This window comes from Trachemys scripta, chromosome 25, assembly GCF_013100865.1.
Source record: "Trachemys scripta elegans isolate TJP31775 chromosome 25, CAS_Tse_1.0, whole genome shotgun sequence".
Taxonomy (NCBI): domain Eukaryota; kingdom Metazoa; phylum Chordata; order Testudines; family Emydidae; genus Trachemys; species Trachemys scripta.
Window position 1 is genome coordinate 5,314,953 of NC_048322.1, and position 17,162 is coordinate 5,332,114.

Genomic DNA, 17,162 nt, shown 5'->3' on the forward strand with positions numbered 1-17,162 from the left:
CTTAATCATATAGAATGACTGAGGATTAAGGTGATAAAAATAAACACGGTACAAACGATTCAAGGAGTCAGTTGTCAGTTATTGGGGGGATCATACAGAGTATGGGGGGATGTTTGTTATATTGGGGTTGACAGCACACATAGTAAATACGAACTGTAGAGTCCCCAATTGGGGGGGAGGGCGGTGGGCGAAATAAAGACAGTTAATAATCGGTGAGGGTCAATCATTCACACATGGGGCACAAATAGTCATGGGCACAAGTAGGTGGGTTGGATGGTGGAGATGGGGCGACCCTCACGGGGTGGGATCCAGGGGAAAGAAGCCCTGCAGGGTGGGGGGGGTTGATAGGTCCCATCCCCCTTGCGGGCGGGTGAGGTCTCCCCGGCTCACTCCTTGGCATTGACGGTGGCCGGTGAGGTTGGGTGGGTTCAGGGCTCAAGAGATGAGGCCCATTGGGGGGGTGGGGGGTAGATAGGCCACTTCCCTTTTGCCAGTGGGCAGGGTCCCCTTGGCACACACTCGTTATCGGCGGTGGTCGATGGGGTTGGGCGGGTTCAGGGCTGGGGCGAGGGGGAAGTATGGGACCCCTCCCCCTTCCAAGTGGGCAAGGTCTCCCTGGAAGCGGTCAGTGGGGTTGGGTGGGAAGGGGCCCAGGGGGTAGGGTCTCTGCCCCCTTGTCGGTGGGCGAGGACTCCCTGGCTCGCCCTTGGCATTGGCGGCGGCCAGTGAGGTTGGGTGGGCGGATTCGGGGTTCAGGCCCAATGGGGGGCGGAGGGGGTGGTAGGTCCCTTGTGGGTGGGCGAGGTCTCCCTGGTTTGCTCCCGGAGTTGGTGGTGGCTGGTGAGTTTGGGTGGGTTCGGAACTCGGGGGATAGGGCCCAGTGGGGGGAGGAGGGGAGTTAGTGAGTCTCTTCTCCCTTGCAGGTGGGTGAGGTCTAAACGGTTCGCTCTTGGTATTGGCGGTGGCCGGTGATGTGTTCCGTGTAAATGTCCCGGGACCAACGGATAGTGTCTGAGACCATCAGGCGTCTCATGAGCCGTGCATAGTGACGGCCCACTCCACAGATCCTCAGCACTCTCTCATTGCATGGGTCCCAGGCGCCCAGGGCCCCGACAAGCAGGGCGTTGGTGTGTACCTCATATCCCTTTGACCGCAGGGTGTCAGCCAGGGGGGCATATTTTTCAAGCTTGCGGGCTCGGGCTTCACGGAAGGCTGGGGTCCTGTTCTCAAAGGGGATCGTGATGTCGACCATGATGACCTTTTTCCGGACCTCGTCCGTGATGACGATGTCTGGGCGCAGCAGGCTGTCGGTACCAGGGACGGTGCGATTAACGGCGACTTCCCCCAGGCGTGGGTCGATGGCCTTCACCAGGCGATCCTGGACGGCGTTGTGCCGCAGCTGCCAGGCTCTGGCATGGGGCTTGCAGCTGCACAGGACGTGGGGTAGGGTTTCGGTCACGTACCCGCACTTCCTGCAGCGCTTGTCCCGGTTCCCGTGGCGGACGGCTCCGTTGAGGGGGACGCAGTTCAGCCGGGCTCGGTGTATGAAGCGCCAATCGGCGAACCGGGTGAAGCTGCCCGTGGGGAGGAAGTGGTTGCTAGAGTCCCATTTGCTGGTCACCTCGAAGGCCTTACCCTGGTCAGGTTTTTTCTTCAGGGTGTCTATGTAGAGCGCGTGGACGGCGGCCTTCAGGGATCTCTCGAGCATGCCTCTGGCTCCGGGGGTGATGACGGTGTTGTCCTCCGACTCGGTCCGCGGTATCAGTATTCCCAGTTCCCGGCGTTCCTCGTTCCACACCCAGCGACAGCCCAGGCGTTTACCCAGTCGGCGAGTGGCATTGCGGGCGCGGGACCACAGCGAGGCGATATCACCTCCGTCGCGGGCGAACTCACCGTCCAAGGAGCCGCTCAGGAAGGTGGCCACGTCTCGGTCAGAGGGAGGTCTTCCGATACGCTTCTCCACAACGGTGCGCAGGGCAGTCGTCGCGATGGACCTCACCTTGGCGTCGGGGCACGTCAGGAGCCGGAAGGCGTGTGTGACGACAGCGATGTCACATAGGTCTCCCATGCGGGGGACGTTGGCGCCACCGTGCCTGTGTGCGATGTAGATGAGCTCATTGCTGGCTCTCTGGGGCAGGGATAGCCAGCTCTTGACCAGCTGCCGGATGGAGTTGTCTGCCCTGTTGAGAGGCACCTTTGCCACAGCGGATCCCCTCAGGACGAAGGCGATGCGGGGGATCAGGAAGGTATTGAGGGCGTTGATTTTCTGCCATGGGGCCAGCAGGGATGCGTCGATTTTAGTGGCATCCAGTAGAATCTCCCGGATGGTGTCCTCGGGGGTCTGCTGGACGCGGAAACCCGTTGGCGTCCCGAGGTGCTGGTATGCCTGCCCCTCCGCCAGGGGGATGACGGGCTCCCCCTGGATAAGAAATTCCGTCTCCAGGACCGAGTCCCGTACGCTCCCATCGATGTGGAGGGATGCGCACTTCTTGGAGTTAAAGCGGAGTCCTGCCCAGTCCGCGACTCTCCCGATGGTATTGAGCATGCTCTGGAGCCTCTCGTGGTTGTCTGCAATCAGGACTAGGTCGTCTGCATAGGCCAGGACGCTCACCCTCTCGCCGTGTAGGTCGAAACCATCGGCGCCGTTGGAGATCGCCCGCAGGAGTGGCTCCATGGCGAGGTTGAAGATGATCGGGCTGAGGGGGCAGCCCTGCTTCACCCCGCTGTGGATCGGTATCTCAGCGGTTTCCCCTTCCACCGAGCGGATGGTGGTGCTGCAGCCCTCATACAGCTCCTGGACGAGGCGAAGGAAGGTCTCCGGCATCCCGAACTCCCGGAGCGTGTCAAAGATGTGGTGGTGGGGGATGGACCCGAAGGCGTTGGCCAGGTCGAGCCACGCTATGGCACACTGCTTCCGCGCCCGTCTGGTTGTCTGAATGACGGTTTGGAGCAGGAAGTTGTGCTCGTAGCACCCCTCTGACGGCATGAAGCCCTTCTGGGCAGGGCTGATGGCCCCCCCGGCCGTCGCCCACTCTGTGATTCTGGCTGCAAGGCAGCTGGCGTAAAGTTTAGACATCGTGGAGCAAAGGGAGATGGGTCTCCAGTTGCTGGGGTCGTCACGCTCTCCTTTCTTGTGTATGAGGACGGTCATGGCCTTCTTCCAGGAGGTGGGGGTTTGGCTGAATAGATACACTTGATCTTAGCCAAAAGGCCAAGAAGCAAATTTCAGTTTCCCTGGGTGTTACTGGTTTAACAAGGTGAGGGGAGAGGGAGTTTGTTGTTACAGAGGACTGGAGAGGGAACTTGGGACCCTAGCCAATGGCCTGGAGGATGGATACCTCAGCGACTGGTGATCTGACGACCCGGAGGCCCAGCTCAGGAGTTGTAGCCGGTTCTGGCCAGTGGGAGGACAATGGGATGTAAAGAGAGAACCCCGGTGACTTAACCAGCCGGTTCCAGCCAGAGGGGGCCAGAGGACAGAAGAGAGGAGAGGAGGCCCAGGTGACCCGGTTTATGACCCTGTTTACTTGCAGAGAAGACAATGGACAGAGATGGGGCTTGGGGCTGGTGATAGCAGATGCCCAGCTGGGAAGCAGGGGGGCTCAGGACTGGAGAGGGGGAGCAGGCAGAGTCCACCTGGATGCAGGGGAGACTGGGATATGCTTTGCTAAGGGAGGCTAGGCCTGAGGCCCTGAGAGTTTTCTGTGCTATGTTCAACGCTCAATAAACCCTCCTGTTTTACGCTGGCTGAGAGTCACTCCGGTCTAGAGAACAGGGTGGCATCATCTCCTTCGGGGGGTGGAGGCCCCAGGGGTCCAGAGCGAGTGGACTCCCTGAGGGGGCCCACGCTGAGAGACAGGCGTGCTAAGGCTCAGAGAGGTGAGGCTCCAGGAGGTGGAGAGGCCTAACCCCGAGAAAGAGTGGACCCCCGAGAAGGGCTGTCTCACTGAAAGGGGCACCCCCCCCAACGGACCGCACTGGGTCAAGAATAGGCACGATCTGAGAGTCCGTGGCACATGGTCTAAAACAGAGCTTGTAGGTACAGAAAACAGGACCCCTAAGTCAGGTCCATCTTGGGGCAGGGAGGCCAGAGCCCCATCTGGTCCTCCCTCCATTTCCCCAGCCAGCTCCAAACTGAAACTCTCCAGCCCCTCCGCTGGCCTTTGTCTCTTTCCCGGGCCAGAAAGCCACCTGATCTCTTTGCTCTCCAACACCTTCAGTTGGCACCTTTGCAGAGGAGGGGCCCAGGCCATCAGTTGCCAGGGTGTCGGCCATTCTCTTTGCAGACAGCATCACACTGGCCCTCTAGGGCTCTGCAACAATCACACACCCGTATCCCCCCACCTAAATACTTAAGAAATGCATAGGGGAAACTGAGGCACCTCTCAGTATTCAGAGAAAACAAAGAACATTCCCACTTCGTCACAGGTGACGTGAACCTTAACTCTGCATTTCTGCTTCTAAGAACCGAGGGGATGGGGATCCTTACCCAGCGAGGTCACATTCTGATGATTCTCCTGCATGACGTCTCTGCAGAGGGCTCTCTGAGTGGGGTCCAGCAGAGCCCACTCTTCCCTGGTGAAATACACAGCCACCTCCTCGAAGGTCACCGGCCTCTGAAAGAAGAAGGATATCCCATTCAGTACCTGCTGCCCCAATCACAACCCCACTATTCATGGGGTAGCAAATGGATACACAGTCAACAGAGTCCCACCCACAACCTGCTCAGAGCACCCAGAAAGCATTAGGGTGAAGGGAGCTAGAGAGAGCCCCTCGTCCTTCCCAACAGATAGAGGGAACAAGGTCTTCACTTGCATCAGACAGACTTACCAGAGACTGATACAAGAGATGGAGCCCCCAAGCAGGGTCCAAGGAGGTTCCCTGATAGGAAGCCCAACACCCTCCACATTTCCAGCAGCTGGATGTCAGGAGATGGGGCATCTTCCCTAAGCCCCTCTGCTGGGTGTCCCCTTCATATGTCATAACCACCTCTGATTAGTGGGTTCACTCTCTAGCACTGAGAGTCTGGGAAGTTTTCCCAGCCCAGGCTGGCTTGTTCCCTCTTCCAAAAATAGGGGAATTTCCACACCCAACCCCCATGGCTCTATTCCTAGAATCTAGACCCCAGATTTACCAAGTCCCAGCAGGTTCATCACACCTTGTCCCCCTCCCTTTCTCCACCCTGTGCACTGTCTGCACCCTCCCACCCTTAGATCAAACTCCCACTTCCTGTGTATTCACTGTTCCTCTGGCTCCTGCAGGAACGCCCGCAGCAATTTCCTCAGCATCCCTACCTGAGACAGCTCTGCTGCACCCACTTCCCTTCCCTGGGCAGGCTGGGAGAATCTGGAGGGACCCGGGGATGTTATTCTGCAGCCTGTCGGGAGGAGAAGGGTTATTGGGGGCGGGATTTCAGAATAGACTTTAGGTTATTTCACATCCCGAGTCTCATTGGCTCTTTTAGACTCTCACATTGGGAAAGTGCTCCGGCACTGTGCAGTGCAGACCCATCCCTCCCACCAGGACTAAACCCATCGAGACCCTTTAAACCTGACATTCCCCTGGACAGCACATTCCCCCAGCAGAGGGGGAACTACGCAGAGCTAGGGACCAGGCAAAATCTGACCAGTGCTGAGGCAGGAACTGGATCTGAGCAGGTTTCGGAGCCCGTGGCCTCTCTCCCCACTTATTTCTCCTCAGTTTTCCTCTTCCCTCCTGGCTCAGAGACTTGGTTATTGTCTATTCCTGGAGGCCTTTCCTATCCTGCAAGAGCTAATGCCATTTCGGCTCGACACTCTGCCTCATCGCCCAACACGGGTGGAATGTCAGTCTCTCTGGTTGCGATAGACACAGCAGTGAAAGGGTTGCTGTGCACAGCTTCAGGCTGCCTAATATCTAAGCCCCTTCATTTCCAGTTTAAACTGATTTTTCTTGAAAAATAAAGTATTATTCACTTTTCAGATTTTCACCCTACTTTTGTATCATTCAAATATACAAAAAATAACTTGTTAGAAAAATACAATCCATTACATGAGATGAATGTATTCTTGTAATGTATCACTCTATGTGTATACGCAATGCTGCCTGTTGAAGAAAGGCTCTGTATTTCTCTAGAAGATACACACAATAAACAAACAGGCCCGCATGCAAGCACTGAAGTGCATGCACACCTGAACGTACTGATGAATCTATGTGCCCATCACATGCACATTTGAAACTGTTAGCAGATAATGGTTTAAAGATCTGATACTCTACAATGGGAAGAAAACAAAAATCTGTCTCAGAATATGTTTCAGAACACAAGGAAGTATTCGAAAGTTTTAAAAAAACAAAACCAGGAGAAAAGGATGAAGTTGAGTGTATGCACTGCAAATGGTGCAGCCCAGTTATTAAATAGCTAATAGTTGAAAGTCTGCAACAGAAACCTGTTCATTCAAATGAAAAGTTTCATTTGGGGATTAGATTGTTTTCTTAAACTCAGACGTGGCCTTGTGTTTTGAGTTCTGTTTTAGTTCTGCAGCAAACCACATTGATCCTTTGAATTCCGTTCATCAATCTACTAAATGCTCCTGCCCCCCTTTCTTTCCATCCACCAAAATAAACCCCCATATTTACCCAGAAAAATCACCTGTTTTTGTTGTTGGGGTAATACTGATCAATTCCCCAGAAAAATTAAATCAAATACAAACTGAAAATGAACGGCCCTACTAAAATCACAGCTGGGATTCCGAATGATTATGAATGTGGCTTGCATTGAAATCAATATTTCCCAGGGTTGGGCCATATCTGCTCTAGCCACTCACCGCCCAATTCAGATTCCTTTATATACAATGTAACACTCTCTTCCCATTCATAGGCAATAGGGATACAAAATCATGAAGGATCCAGTGCAGCGTTTATATAAGTTATATAGGATCAGGCTTGATACGTGTTTTATTCTCACCTCATAGTAAATGTCAGAGGATCCCAAAGGGGATGTGGGGGAGGATTTAAAATAAGGGGTCACCGATGTGAAAAGGGTGCAAAACACCAACATGGCTACAGCAGCTCCATCTTTGTTCCAAATGAACATTCAAAGCCAGTCTGTATGCAGCAAACCAGCCTGTAATAGGGCCTTCAGTGGCAGGGCAGCCTAGTGGCTAGATTGTTGGTCAGGGGGAGTGCAGGGGGACCTGGGCCCTCCCTCTCCTTCAGGTCCCAGCCCAGAGCCCTGTGTAGTTGAACCCCTAAACAGGGGAGATGGGTGTCCCTCCCAGCAGAGGGAGTCAAGGTCTGTTTTCCTGGGCTACTTCCTTCTAAAAGTCTCCATTGGCGTGTCACGTCACTGATCCGTCCCTTCAGGCAGGCAAACAGAGCTCCTCCCTCCACAATGGAGCCAGGCTCCCTTCTTTTCTCCCCTGCCTGGCATTGACTGCTGGGATAGCAGGGAGGGGCTAGCTGAACCCACAGGTTTTCTTTAACCCCTGCTGTGCCATCTGGCAGTTTCTCTGCCCCTTCACACAGCCCCATTGCTCTGCCAGAGTCAGTCCATAAAAGGTACAGCTGGGCTCCGCCCCTCCTCGCTCCCGAGACTCTGCTGCCCACATCTGACCATTTTCAATCACACATTGAAGCTTTCAGACCCCTCAGGTCTGGATATTTTGTCCTTGTTTCATCCTATTTCAACCATTCAGGTTGTTGTTCCTTTCCCCAAAGGAAAACACACCCGAGATCTGGATTCGCTCTGAATCCCCATCAGACGTCACAGCAGGAGTGAATCAGTCTCAGGGCTCACTCTGCTTTGCATTGTGCAGCTGGAAGCTGTGGAATATCGGGACTGGAGGCCGTGATGCCAAGTGGCTAACCTGTTTATTGGTCTGAAATGTCCCTATGGCCCGTCAGAGACAGACACGTACCTGTGTCACTCCCCAGCTCCCGTCGCAGCGTCTCTAGGGGAAGGAGAGGACGGGAGAGGTGAGAATTCAGGTCCCCGCATTCACGAGGAGGTTTCCCCTTGGTTATTAATGTATCCACTGTTAACTATGAGCTGGTGACACTGACCGAGGCCGATAATGCAGCCGCTGCAGACAGAGCCAGCCCCACAGGGCTACTCCCATGGGGAAGGGCGATTCATGGAGTTGGGGCTGAGAGACGGAGTGTGGGGTCAGTGACATCACTAGAGTCCCCAACTCCTCCCCAGGGTGGGGGTCTCTCTAACCAGAGGAGACGCCACCCCCAGACTCCCATTCACCTTTGAATCCCAGCAGCACCTCCTGCAGGTGGGCACTTTTCAGAGAGAAATCACTGAGTCTCTTCTCCAGCTCCACATACCCCAGCTCCGGACTCTGAAATCTCACATCCTCCCTGCTAGGGAAAGGAGGAGGGGTGAGAAATGGGCCCAGTCCCCAATCCCTGAGCCCAGGAACCCTTAAATTCCAGCAAACCTGGATCTGAGCTTTGTAGCCTGAGGTAGTCACTGTCATGGTAAGTCACCCGCCCTCAGCCCTGTGCTCGCCATGGGCCCAGAGAGATGGGACACTGGGAAACATTGGGGCAAGGAACAGAGACAGGTTCAGGAGTTTTCTCCAGGACACTAGTTCTGTGGGGAGCAGAGCCACCTCCCACACTGGGATATTCCAGCAACAAGGGATGCCAGCACTGGGATTACGTGGAAAGGGAGGAGACACAGATCAAAGAGTGGATGTGTCCCACATGCTCAATGTGGACACAGGCAGAGCCCAGATCTTCAGCAGGGAATGAACGTGGGCCCTTAAACACCAAAAGCCCCGAGCCCTTCAGCTAAGCCAGTAACCCTGAGTTGTCCAACTCATTTGGTGGTGAGGGCTGTATTGCACTGTCCGTTATGGTCAGTGGTCCAGGGCATCAATTTAGGACTCCATACCCCACCTCCATTCACAGCAAGACACCCACTGCTCTCAGTGGGACCTGCATGCACAAAGAATGAGCAGAGACTCTGCCCTTTGTATAGGAAATACAATTTTAGTTACTGTTATTTATTAAGTCCTTTACTGTCACAATCTGTATCACTGCCTGGAGAAACAGCCTCCCTCCCACACATCACCTTATGGCCCCTGATATTTCTACCCTTCCTTTCCCACCCTCCTTTCTCTATTTATCTCTTGTTTCCTTATCCTGTCTGTCTCTCTTCTGTTTTTATTTCCCTACAGCAACCCCCTATACCCACCCTTCAAAGGCTTCACTCCCACCCCCTCCCACCTGCTCAAGTGGTCAGCCATGGAATACTGAATGTTGATATTAAAGTGTTGTCATTTCATTTGACACGCAAAAGAGATGGACAGAGGACAAGGGCAGTCACACCTCCCGGAGCCGCTGTTTCAGGCTGTGCGCACAATCCAAAAGGCAACACTGTCTCTATGTCCATTTAGGAGGGTTGCTTTGTAACCAGGAGGGCTAGAAAAGTACTTTTAAAACAATGCAAACTGAGATTCTGCACACTCTAAATACGTGATGCGGCCACATAAATACACCAGACAGGCTGGGTCTGGCCCAGGGGCCATATGTCTGATAGCCCTGGTGTGACCTCATTAGCTGCCAGAGAGTAACAGACTCTGCCCCTTGCTGAGGCAGCCCCTAGAGAGACACAATCACAGGCTCCAAGCCAGGAAGCTCCGAATTCAGTGCAGTTACCAGACCTAACAGACCATGACGGGAGTGAGACAGAGCACAGAACTTACCTTCCCCCAGTGCTCCCAGCACCCTAGAGAGGAAGAGAAAGAAGAGGCCGTCAGAGGACTTGTACCAGGCTGGGGAAGCCTCCTGTTCTGCAGGGGAATCACAATTGGAGCCTCTGGTATTTAGGAATTTTAGACACTCATGTGCCATCTCTCCCTCCCTACCAGCAAGGACAGTTGCTCTCAGCAGCCCCAGAAACCCCAGCTGGGAGGTGGCCGCAGAGGAAAGTTTCTCCCCAGGAAGAAAATGTTTCTCTGACTTGAGAGTCAAATTCCCCTAGTGCTGAGAGCCCCACAAGCCCCCTGATGGGAGTGGGGCTTTAGGCTGGCTCGGGACCTCTGCATGGGGGAGGGGATTTCACCCTCCAAGTGCAAATGCAGACAGACATTTACAGGAGAGGAGAGAAAATCTTGGAGTTGCAGCACCACAACTCCCAGGTCCCACCCCTGGTGCTGCCACAGATTTACTATGTGATTTGGGCAGGGCTTTGCCCTTCCCTCTGCCTCGCTTTCCCCATTTATCCCACAGGGATAATGCCCCCGACCCCGCTTTGTACAGGGCTTTGAGGTCTAGAGCGGAGAAGTGCCTGCAGCAGTGGTTCTGAACTTATTACACAATGTGTTACCTGGGCCACAGGGCAGCAGCAGCCTGGACCCCGATGCCGGACCCCCGCTGCGTGGGGCCATCTGGCTGCCCACCCCAGACTCCTGCCACATGGCTGCCCCAGATCCCGGGGTACCTGCCGGCTGCCCCAACCCCAGACCCTCACCACACGTGGTGGGCCAGCTGCCTGCCCCAGAACCCTGTCACAGGGCTGCCCGGGGGCCGGCCAGCACCTCCGGACCCTGCCACACACGGCGGGCGAGCTGCCCCAGACCCAGCGCTTGCGGGGCAGGCCGGTTGCCCTGTAGCTAGCGGGGCCGGCCAGATGTCCCAGACCTCTGACCACATGGAGCCGGCGGGCAGCCCCGACACCAGACTCCCACCACCTGGGGTGGGCCAGCAGCCCCTTTAGCACACAGCTAAGCTGGGCTGCAGTTGTGCTAATTGGGCTGCATGCGGCCCCCGGGTTGAGAATCGCTAGCCTATAGGAACAGCGCCTATGATCATTGCAATAACAGCCTGACCTGCAGGGGCTGGCTCAGCAACTGCTGCCCCTTCTCTCCTCCCCTCTCACTGAGCAGGGAAATCTCCCGGGACAGTCTGCAAACGCCCTCATCCCTTCTCTGGACAATGGCTCTCTCTAGTTCTTCCAGCCGGGACAGCAGCCGCTGCTCCTGCTCCTCCAGAAACCCTCGCAGCTCCTGCAACTCCCAGATGACCTTCCGCCTCTCGGCTTCCGTCTGTTTCTGGAATCACAGGGAGAGGGCGGCTCGGTAACAGGGGAGAACCATAAATGCACCTCCCAGTGGCTGGGGGAGTTATTTACCAGAGCACAGGATCTCTTGTGGTGGCGGATGAGATATATATTTAGGCCAGGACGGGAGGAGGGCTCAGGGCTGGGGTGAGCTGTACATCACTAACAGGAGGGCCTGTTCCCCCCTAAACCTCATCAACTTGCACTGAGCCAAACCCTCCATCTCTGCAGCCCACATTTCATCTCCTTCCTCCCCATCCCACCCCACCCCCGCTGCAGCTATAAAGGATCCCCGGTCACTGTAACATGCAGACAGCCCGTGGGCAGGGTCTCTGGGCTAACACAGAGACTGACCCTCTTCTGCCCTGCAGCCTCTTGCATCCTAAGGGCATCATGTCACCCACGTGTCTGACCCTGCCTCTCCCTGGGCTCCAGTGGGGATGGTTCCCCGGCTGAGGCTGGCAGGCCGGGCCCTGCATTCACTTCTCATTCAGGGCACTGTGATCCCAGGCAAACCTGAAGGGCAGCGGGCCCTGGGCACCTACCAGCAGCTCCTCGGCTTTGGCTGCTTCTCTCTCTTTTCTCAGAGGGGCCAGACACTCTCGTGGGGGCTCCTGGAAGAAGCGGGGGAGGGGGTTACACACTGCTGCAAACGGCCTCACAACTGCTAGATTTCAAGGCCCATCCTGCCCTGCAGATGCCCGAGCAGAGTCCCTGGGATGCACTTCGACATCCCCCCCCCCCCAGGCCTAGTTCAACCTTAGCCAGGAAGCTCTAAGGGGCTGGTGAAACGGGGACCAGGTTTCCCAGCGAAAACACAGGACCCCTTGGAGAAGTGACCGGGGTGCAGCCCAACCCCCCAGCTCCCAATGTCCCCGCCCACCTACCCCCTCAACAACCCCAATCCCCAGCACCAGCCGTTCCCCCGCACCCAGCCCGGCTCTGACTCCCGATACATCCCCGCCCCTCGCTCCCGGGCCCAGCCTAGGAACCGAGCCCCTCCCCCGCAGCCCCTCTCCGGCCGCGGGGAGCTCGGGGACCCACCCGGGCAGGGGGCGAACCAGACAGCCGGGCCCCCGGCCCCTTCTGACAGGAGCGTATCCGCCCCACGCGTGTCTCCGCCCACCCAAGCCCTGCCCGCTCCGCGCTGCCCCGCGGGCTGCAGGGCTGGAGCAGCCTCCGCGCTGCGCTCCCGGCCCCGGCCATGGCCCCGCTGCCGACGCACACAAAGGGCCCCTCTGTAGGACACAGGCGGGGCCGGGAGGCAGGAGCCGGGAGAACAAAGCCCAGAGCCCGGGGGCGGGGCAGCTCTTGGGGGCGGGGCTCTGGCACGGGCCGGGGGCGGGGCAGCTCCCGGGGGCGGGGCTCTGGCACGGACCAGACGCTGCTGCTTCCACCGTGTGATCCGGGACCCGGGCGGAGCAGCTGCTGCTCCCCGGGGTCTGTGCTGGGGGAGCCCGGCATTAACCCCTCCGTGCCCGGCCGGGGGGGCTTTCTCCAGCTCGAACCCGCCCCCTGGGCAGCCCCAGGCCGGAGCCCCCCGGTGAGTGAGAGACCCCGGGGGGCGCTGGGGCTGGGCAGGAAAGTGACTCTCTGCTCCGGGGGACCTGGGAGAAGCCTCGGAGCTGCCTCAGCCCCAGTGGAGCTGCAGCAGGATCTGCCCCCGGCACCGCTGGGATCGGGGTGAGGGGGGGTTCCCCTTTCGTGTGGGGGGAGGTGTCGGGAAGGGAAGGGGGAAGCCGGAGTTGCAGGGAGGGGGAAGTTCAGTGGGACGGGGGGAGGGGTAGTTGAACTGTTTCTGTGCAGCCCGGAAATTCCCGGGGGGAGGTGAGTTAATCAGATCCCTTCCCTCTTCCTCCCACATACGGATACAAATTCTCTCAAGTTTTGCCCCTTTTCTCTCTCAGTATCATACGTGGCTATAAAATCCAGGGTGATTCCCCCCAAATGATCAGCTCTCTAGTCTCCCCCGATTTCCCCCTGTTCTCTCCATGCTTCTCAAATGTCAATTTTAAATCTTCTCAGCTGTGGGGGGCTACCCCACCCATTTTACCTTCAGCGATTTGTCCTTATTTAGGTGGGAAATTATTCCCCAAAGCATGGCTGCCCCTGGAATGGGGATGGGATGAGATACAGGGAAGGGAGGAGCAAGTGTCCCCCATGGGGACTGCCCAGACCTCGGTTTCCCAATCCCACTTGCTGCCCCCAAACTATCAACACAGTTGCCCACGGCCATCAGTTGCCAGTCACCTGCCCATCCCCCACTGTTGCCCCCTTCCCTCACCCAGGGAGCCTTCTGGCTCCCCCTCCCTTGCCCTCTTAAATCAGCTCCTCAAAGGGCTCCCTGCTGCCCATGTGAATGGTGGCAGTGGGGGGAACCATCACTTTCTGTATATGTTTTGGAGAGTCATATAAAATCCAGTCAAGCAATCCCCTCAGATATCATAATAATATCTAATAATAACAGCAATATAAAATCCCCTCAGATCTTGGTGCTTCTCTCTCATGTTATCAATTGCGTAGTTTGGGACACGTTTTCTCTGCAAATCTCAAAGATTGATATAAAATACCCTAAACCAGGGGTCAACCCACTGCCGCTCTGGAGTTCCATCCACTGGCCCCTGCCAGGCGGGGTCCCGGCCACTGGCCCGCTCAGCCCGCTGCTGGTCTGGGGTTCCGTCCATCCTGGAGGTTGCAGGGGGTTAAATTGCCCAGTGATCATCTTGCCCCTCTCCTTTGAGAATCATTTGTTCCCCCCTTTATCTCTGTTAAAATGTTTGCCGATGAAAGAGAACATCCACATCTTTAATACACATCAAAGCCAGAGGCCTCCCCCTGTTTGGGGGATCAGTGGTTCCCAGCTGGTTACAGGAGAGTTGGCTGGACCCTTTTCTTTTCTCCAACTGGCACAGGATGAGGATGTCGCTCTGAGTGCAGCGTGGGTCCAGAAGTATCCCAAACCCCATGACAAATGGTCTCTGTGCAGGGTTGCTTCTCACAGTGCTAAGATGTAGCCACGTCTGGGGTGGATCCATGGTGGCCATTATTTGCTAGGGACAAGGCATGGAAATTTCTTACCTATTTTGCCCCTCCAGGCCTTCCATTCCCCTGTTAAAGAAGCATCCCGCAGGGCTCCCTCTGCCTATGTGACTGGCCAGCAGGGGGTGGTGATAACTTTCTATCCACTCATCAGACACTGTGAGGTAACATTGTTGCTGGGGGGGAGGTAGTGTCTGTGTGAGGAGATTGCAACTGGAGCTGAAGGGGCATTGTGGTAGAGGGAGGCCTCTGGGTGGCTGGGCAGGGGGTACTCTAGTTAGGTTGATGGGTTCTGGAGGTTTAGGATTTCGGGGGTAGTTCCGATGTGCTAGCGCCCTAGGGCAGCCCTGGACCCTGTTAATACTAAATTCTGAGACTCCAGGTAACTGAAAGAGACCTCAGGGAAAGTGTTGGGATCTGGCATTATAGTGACTGCACAAACAGCCCCCCCTCATTTCTCCTCCCATTAGCAATTGACAGATCCAGCCATGGGAGAGCAAAGAACCCAGGAATGGGACTGTCCCAGCCCGATGTTATACTTAGAAAATAAAAACCAGCAGGATCTTATTTAGGGGATAAGGCAATACGCCCCGTTTATTGTGAATACAGAAAGAATTAAAGTAAGCAATCAGTTATAGCTGTAACAGTTCATTCTCTCACACATTCATTCACTCTTGCACACAGAGTTCTGCAAGGTTGTTATAGTTACCATCTTGGAGGTTGCTCATGCCAAGTCACTGGCCAGGTGGCCAAGACACGAGGAGGGAGCAGAGCCTTGTCAGATGCGCATCTGATGTTCCTGGAGGTTAGTTGCAGAATCAGACCCAAAGTTCTCAGTCTTCAGGGCCTGTTTTTATAAGGATTTGTCCTCATTCAGGTCTATAGGGTTTGCTTCATCATGCTGTTCTCACGTTTGAAGTGATGGTCAATCACGCAGATGGCATGGCAATTCTTGTTATCTTATTCTTCGGTTCTTCGGCCCCCCCGTCATTGGGGCAGTTGTGGGTGGATTCCAGTGTGCCCTCAGGGTTATCATTGGGCTATCTCCCCAATGCATTCTTCAGCCTGTCAGTTCTTCCTCTCAATGTGCAGTCATTTATTAGGCTGGCACTTCAACCTTTTTATTACTCTTCCAAACATCCAAACACACAATTGCAATCCCGCTTTATTTTACTTAACCTGCTTCCTATCACGTTTACATTTTATTACCTATATATTCTTTAACATAACCATTCTCAAATCATTGGGGCATGACAGACTCCAATGAATCTATCCATGCGACTTGTTGTACATGAAGAGAAAACAAGCGAGATAGAAATGCAAAAGTGGAGGATTAACAAATCTTGTTCCTGACTTCAGGGAGACTGCTGTTCTCTTATCACCTTTAGAACAAACTTTTTGTCTCTGGATGTTTTTCTACAATTATCACAGACCTTGCAAACTAACAGGCCTGCTTCACTTAGCACAAACTCAGCAGGCTGAGAGCAGGGCCAGCTCCAGGCACCAGGGCAGGAAGCAGGTGCTTGGGGCGGCTAAGGGAAAGGGGTGGCACGTCCAGGTCTTCGGTGGCAATTCGGCGGTGGGTCCCTCAGTCCCTCTCGGAGGGAAGGACCGGCCACCGAATTGCAACCGAAGAATGAAGCGGTGTGGCAGAGCTGCCACCAAAGTGCCGCCGATCGCAGCTTTATCTCTTTTTTTTTTTTTTTTTCGTTGCTTGGGGCGGCAAAAAAGCTGGAGCCGGCCCTGGCTGAGAGACATATTTCTTTCTAATAATACAAGCCAAATCCGGGGTCTGTACTGGACCATATTTTCCCAAAAATAATTAATGTATTAATTATTACTTTTAATCCAACACAGAGGGGAGAGAGAGAGGACAGGGGAAGGAGAGACTGAAAGGGGCAGTGGTAGAAATGAGTGGGGAGAGAGCTTTCCAGCTATCTAATCCACACCGACACATGTATTGCAGCATTCCTGGGCAGAATCACTTTCCAGTGAACAACAAAAGGATCAGACAGAGGAAAAACCAGTTCCTGACTCCATATTCCCCCTGCTGGGGTGTGGCTGCTGTGGGGTCAGTGTCCGAGGGAATCCCCCACAGTGACTCCTTTGGTTCTGCTCTTTTCTAGCATTGTGTTCAGAGACTTTGTTACAGGGTAAGGGGAGGGAGAAGGGAGGTTAAAAATCTCCCTGTGGGCTTAGCCTGGCAGGAGGGGCCAGGTCTACACTGTAATAAAGAGATTAAGCATTTTCCCAGCATGGCAGAATCTAGGGTGTCTGTCTGCAGGGAAAGAGCCTGGGGAAATTCTGATGTGAAATTAACTAAAGCCTGTTCTGAAACCTCCACAACTGCCCTTCTCAACCAGACAGGCTGCAGAATGACGTCCATGTTTCGCTCCAGCTCATCCCGTCCTCCCATGGGACATGGGAGAGAAATGGTTGCAGAGGAGCCCGTTCAGGTAGGGATTATTGGGGGGTTGCTGGTGGGTTCCTGCAGGAGGGAGAGGGATAGCAAATACACTGGAGATGGGAAGGTTTGCACAGTCTGGTTTGGAGGTTGGAGCGGGGCAGGAAATGCACAGGTTGGAGAAAGGAAGGAGAACAGGGTTTGGCAACCCCGCTGGGAGTTGTTTAATAGGCAGCCTAGATTCTAGGAACAGACCCATGAGGTTCAGAGGTGGAAATGACCTAATTCGTTGAACAGAAAATAACCCTCCTACATGGGGCTAGGAAAACTGACCAGACTGCCAGTGCTGGAGCCTGACCCGACTAACCAGTGGCTGCTGTGAGATATGAAGGGGGCACCCACCAGTTAGGTGTAGGGGAGCTGCCCCTCCCTTCATATCCAGCTCCTCACAATGAGAAGGGTGTTGGGCTTCCTACCAGGGAGCTCTCCCTGGACCCTGCTAAAAGAAGAACAGGAGTACTTGTGGCACCTTAGAGACTAACAAATTTATTAGAGCATAAGCTTTCGTGGACTACAGCCCACGAAGAAGTGGGCTGTAGTCCACGAAAGCTTATGCTCTAATAAATTTGTTAGTCTCTAAGGTGCCACAAGTACTCCTGTTCTTCTTTT

At 55.0% G+C, this 17,162-nt stretch overlaps 1 protein-coding gene and 1 long non-coding RNA gene across 8 annotated transcripts in view; one reads left to right on the forward strand and one right to left on the reverse strand.

Annotated features, from left to right (window-relative positions):
* Positions 1-4,383: 4,383 nt before the first annotated feature.
* Positions 4,384-17,162, reverse strand: part of LOC117870058 (E3 ubiquitin-protein ligase TRIM7-like) — a 26,167-nt gene continuing 13,388 nt past the window's right edge. The window contains exons 1-8 of one of the 5 annotated variants that reach the window (XM_034757269.1): positions 12,194-12,334; positions 11,596-11,664; positions 10,821-11,042; positions 9,696-9,718; positions 8,231-8,346; positions 7,896-7,928; positions 5,295-5,377; positions 4,384-4,616 (exon numbers count right to left, since the gene is read on the reverse strand). In XM_034757269.1, coding sequence (XP_034613160.1) covers positions 4,461-4,616; positions 5,295-5,377; positions 7,896-7,928; positions 8,231-8,346; positions 9,696-9,718; positions 10,821-11,042; positions 11,596-11,664; positions 12,194-12,256 — 765 coding nt within the window. In that variant the 5' untranslated portion in view covers positions 12,257-12,334 and the 3' untranslated portion in view covers positions 4,384-4,460. Of the gene's footprint in view, positions 4,617-5,294; positions 5,378-7,895; positions 7,929-8,230; positions 8,347-9,695; positions 9,719-10,820; positions 11,043-11,595; positions 11,665-12,193; positions 12,335-17,162 lie in introns of those variants that run through there. The other 4 variants (XM_034757270.1, XM_034757268.1, XM_034757267.1 and 1 more) reach the window with 4 other exon arrangements.
* The window catches only part of LOC117870084, a 5,499-nt gene continuing 753 nt past the window's right edge, over positions 12,417-17,162 (forward strand). The window contains exons 1-3 of one of the 3 annotated variants that reach the window (XR_004643910.1): positions 12,417-12,593; positions 14,774-14,894; positions 16,453-16,545. This is a non-coding gene — a long non-coding RNA (uncharacterized LOC117870084). Of the gene's footprint in view, positions 12,594-12,854; positions 14,895-16,452; positions 16,546-17,162 lie in introns of those variants that run through there. The other 2 variants (XR_004643909.1, XR_004643908.1) reach the window with 2 other exon arrangements.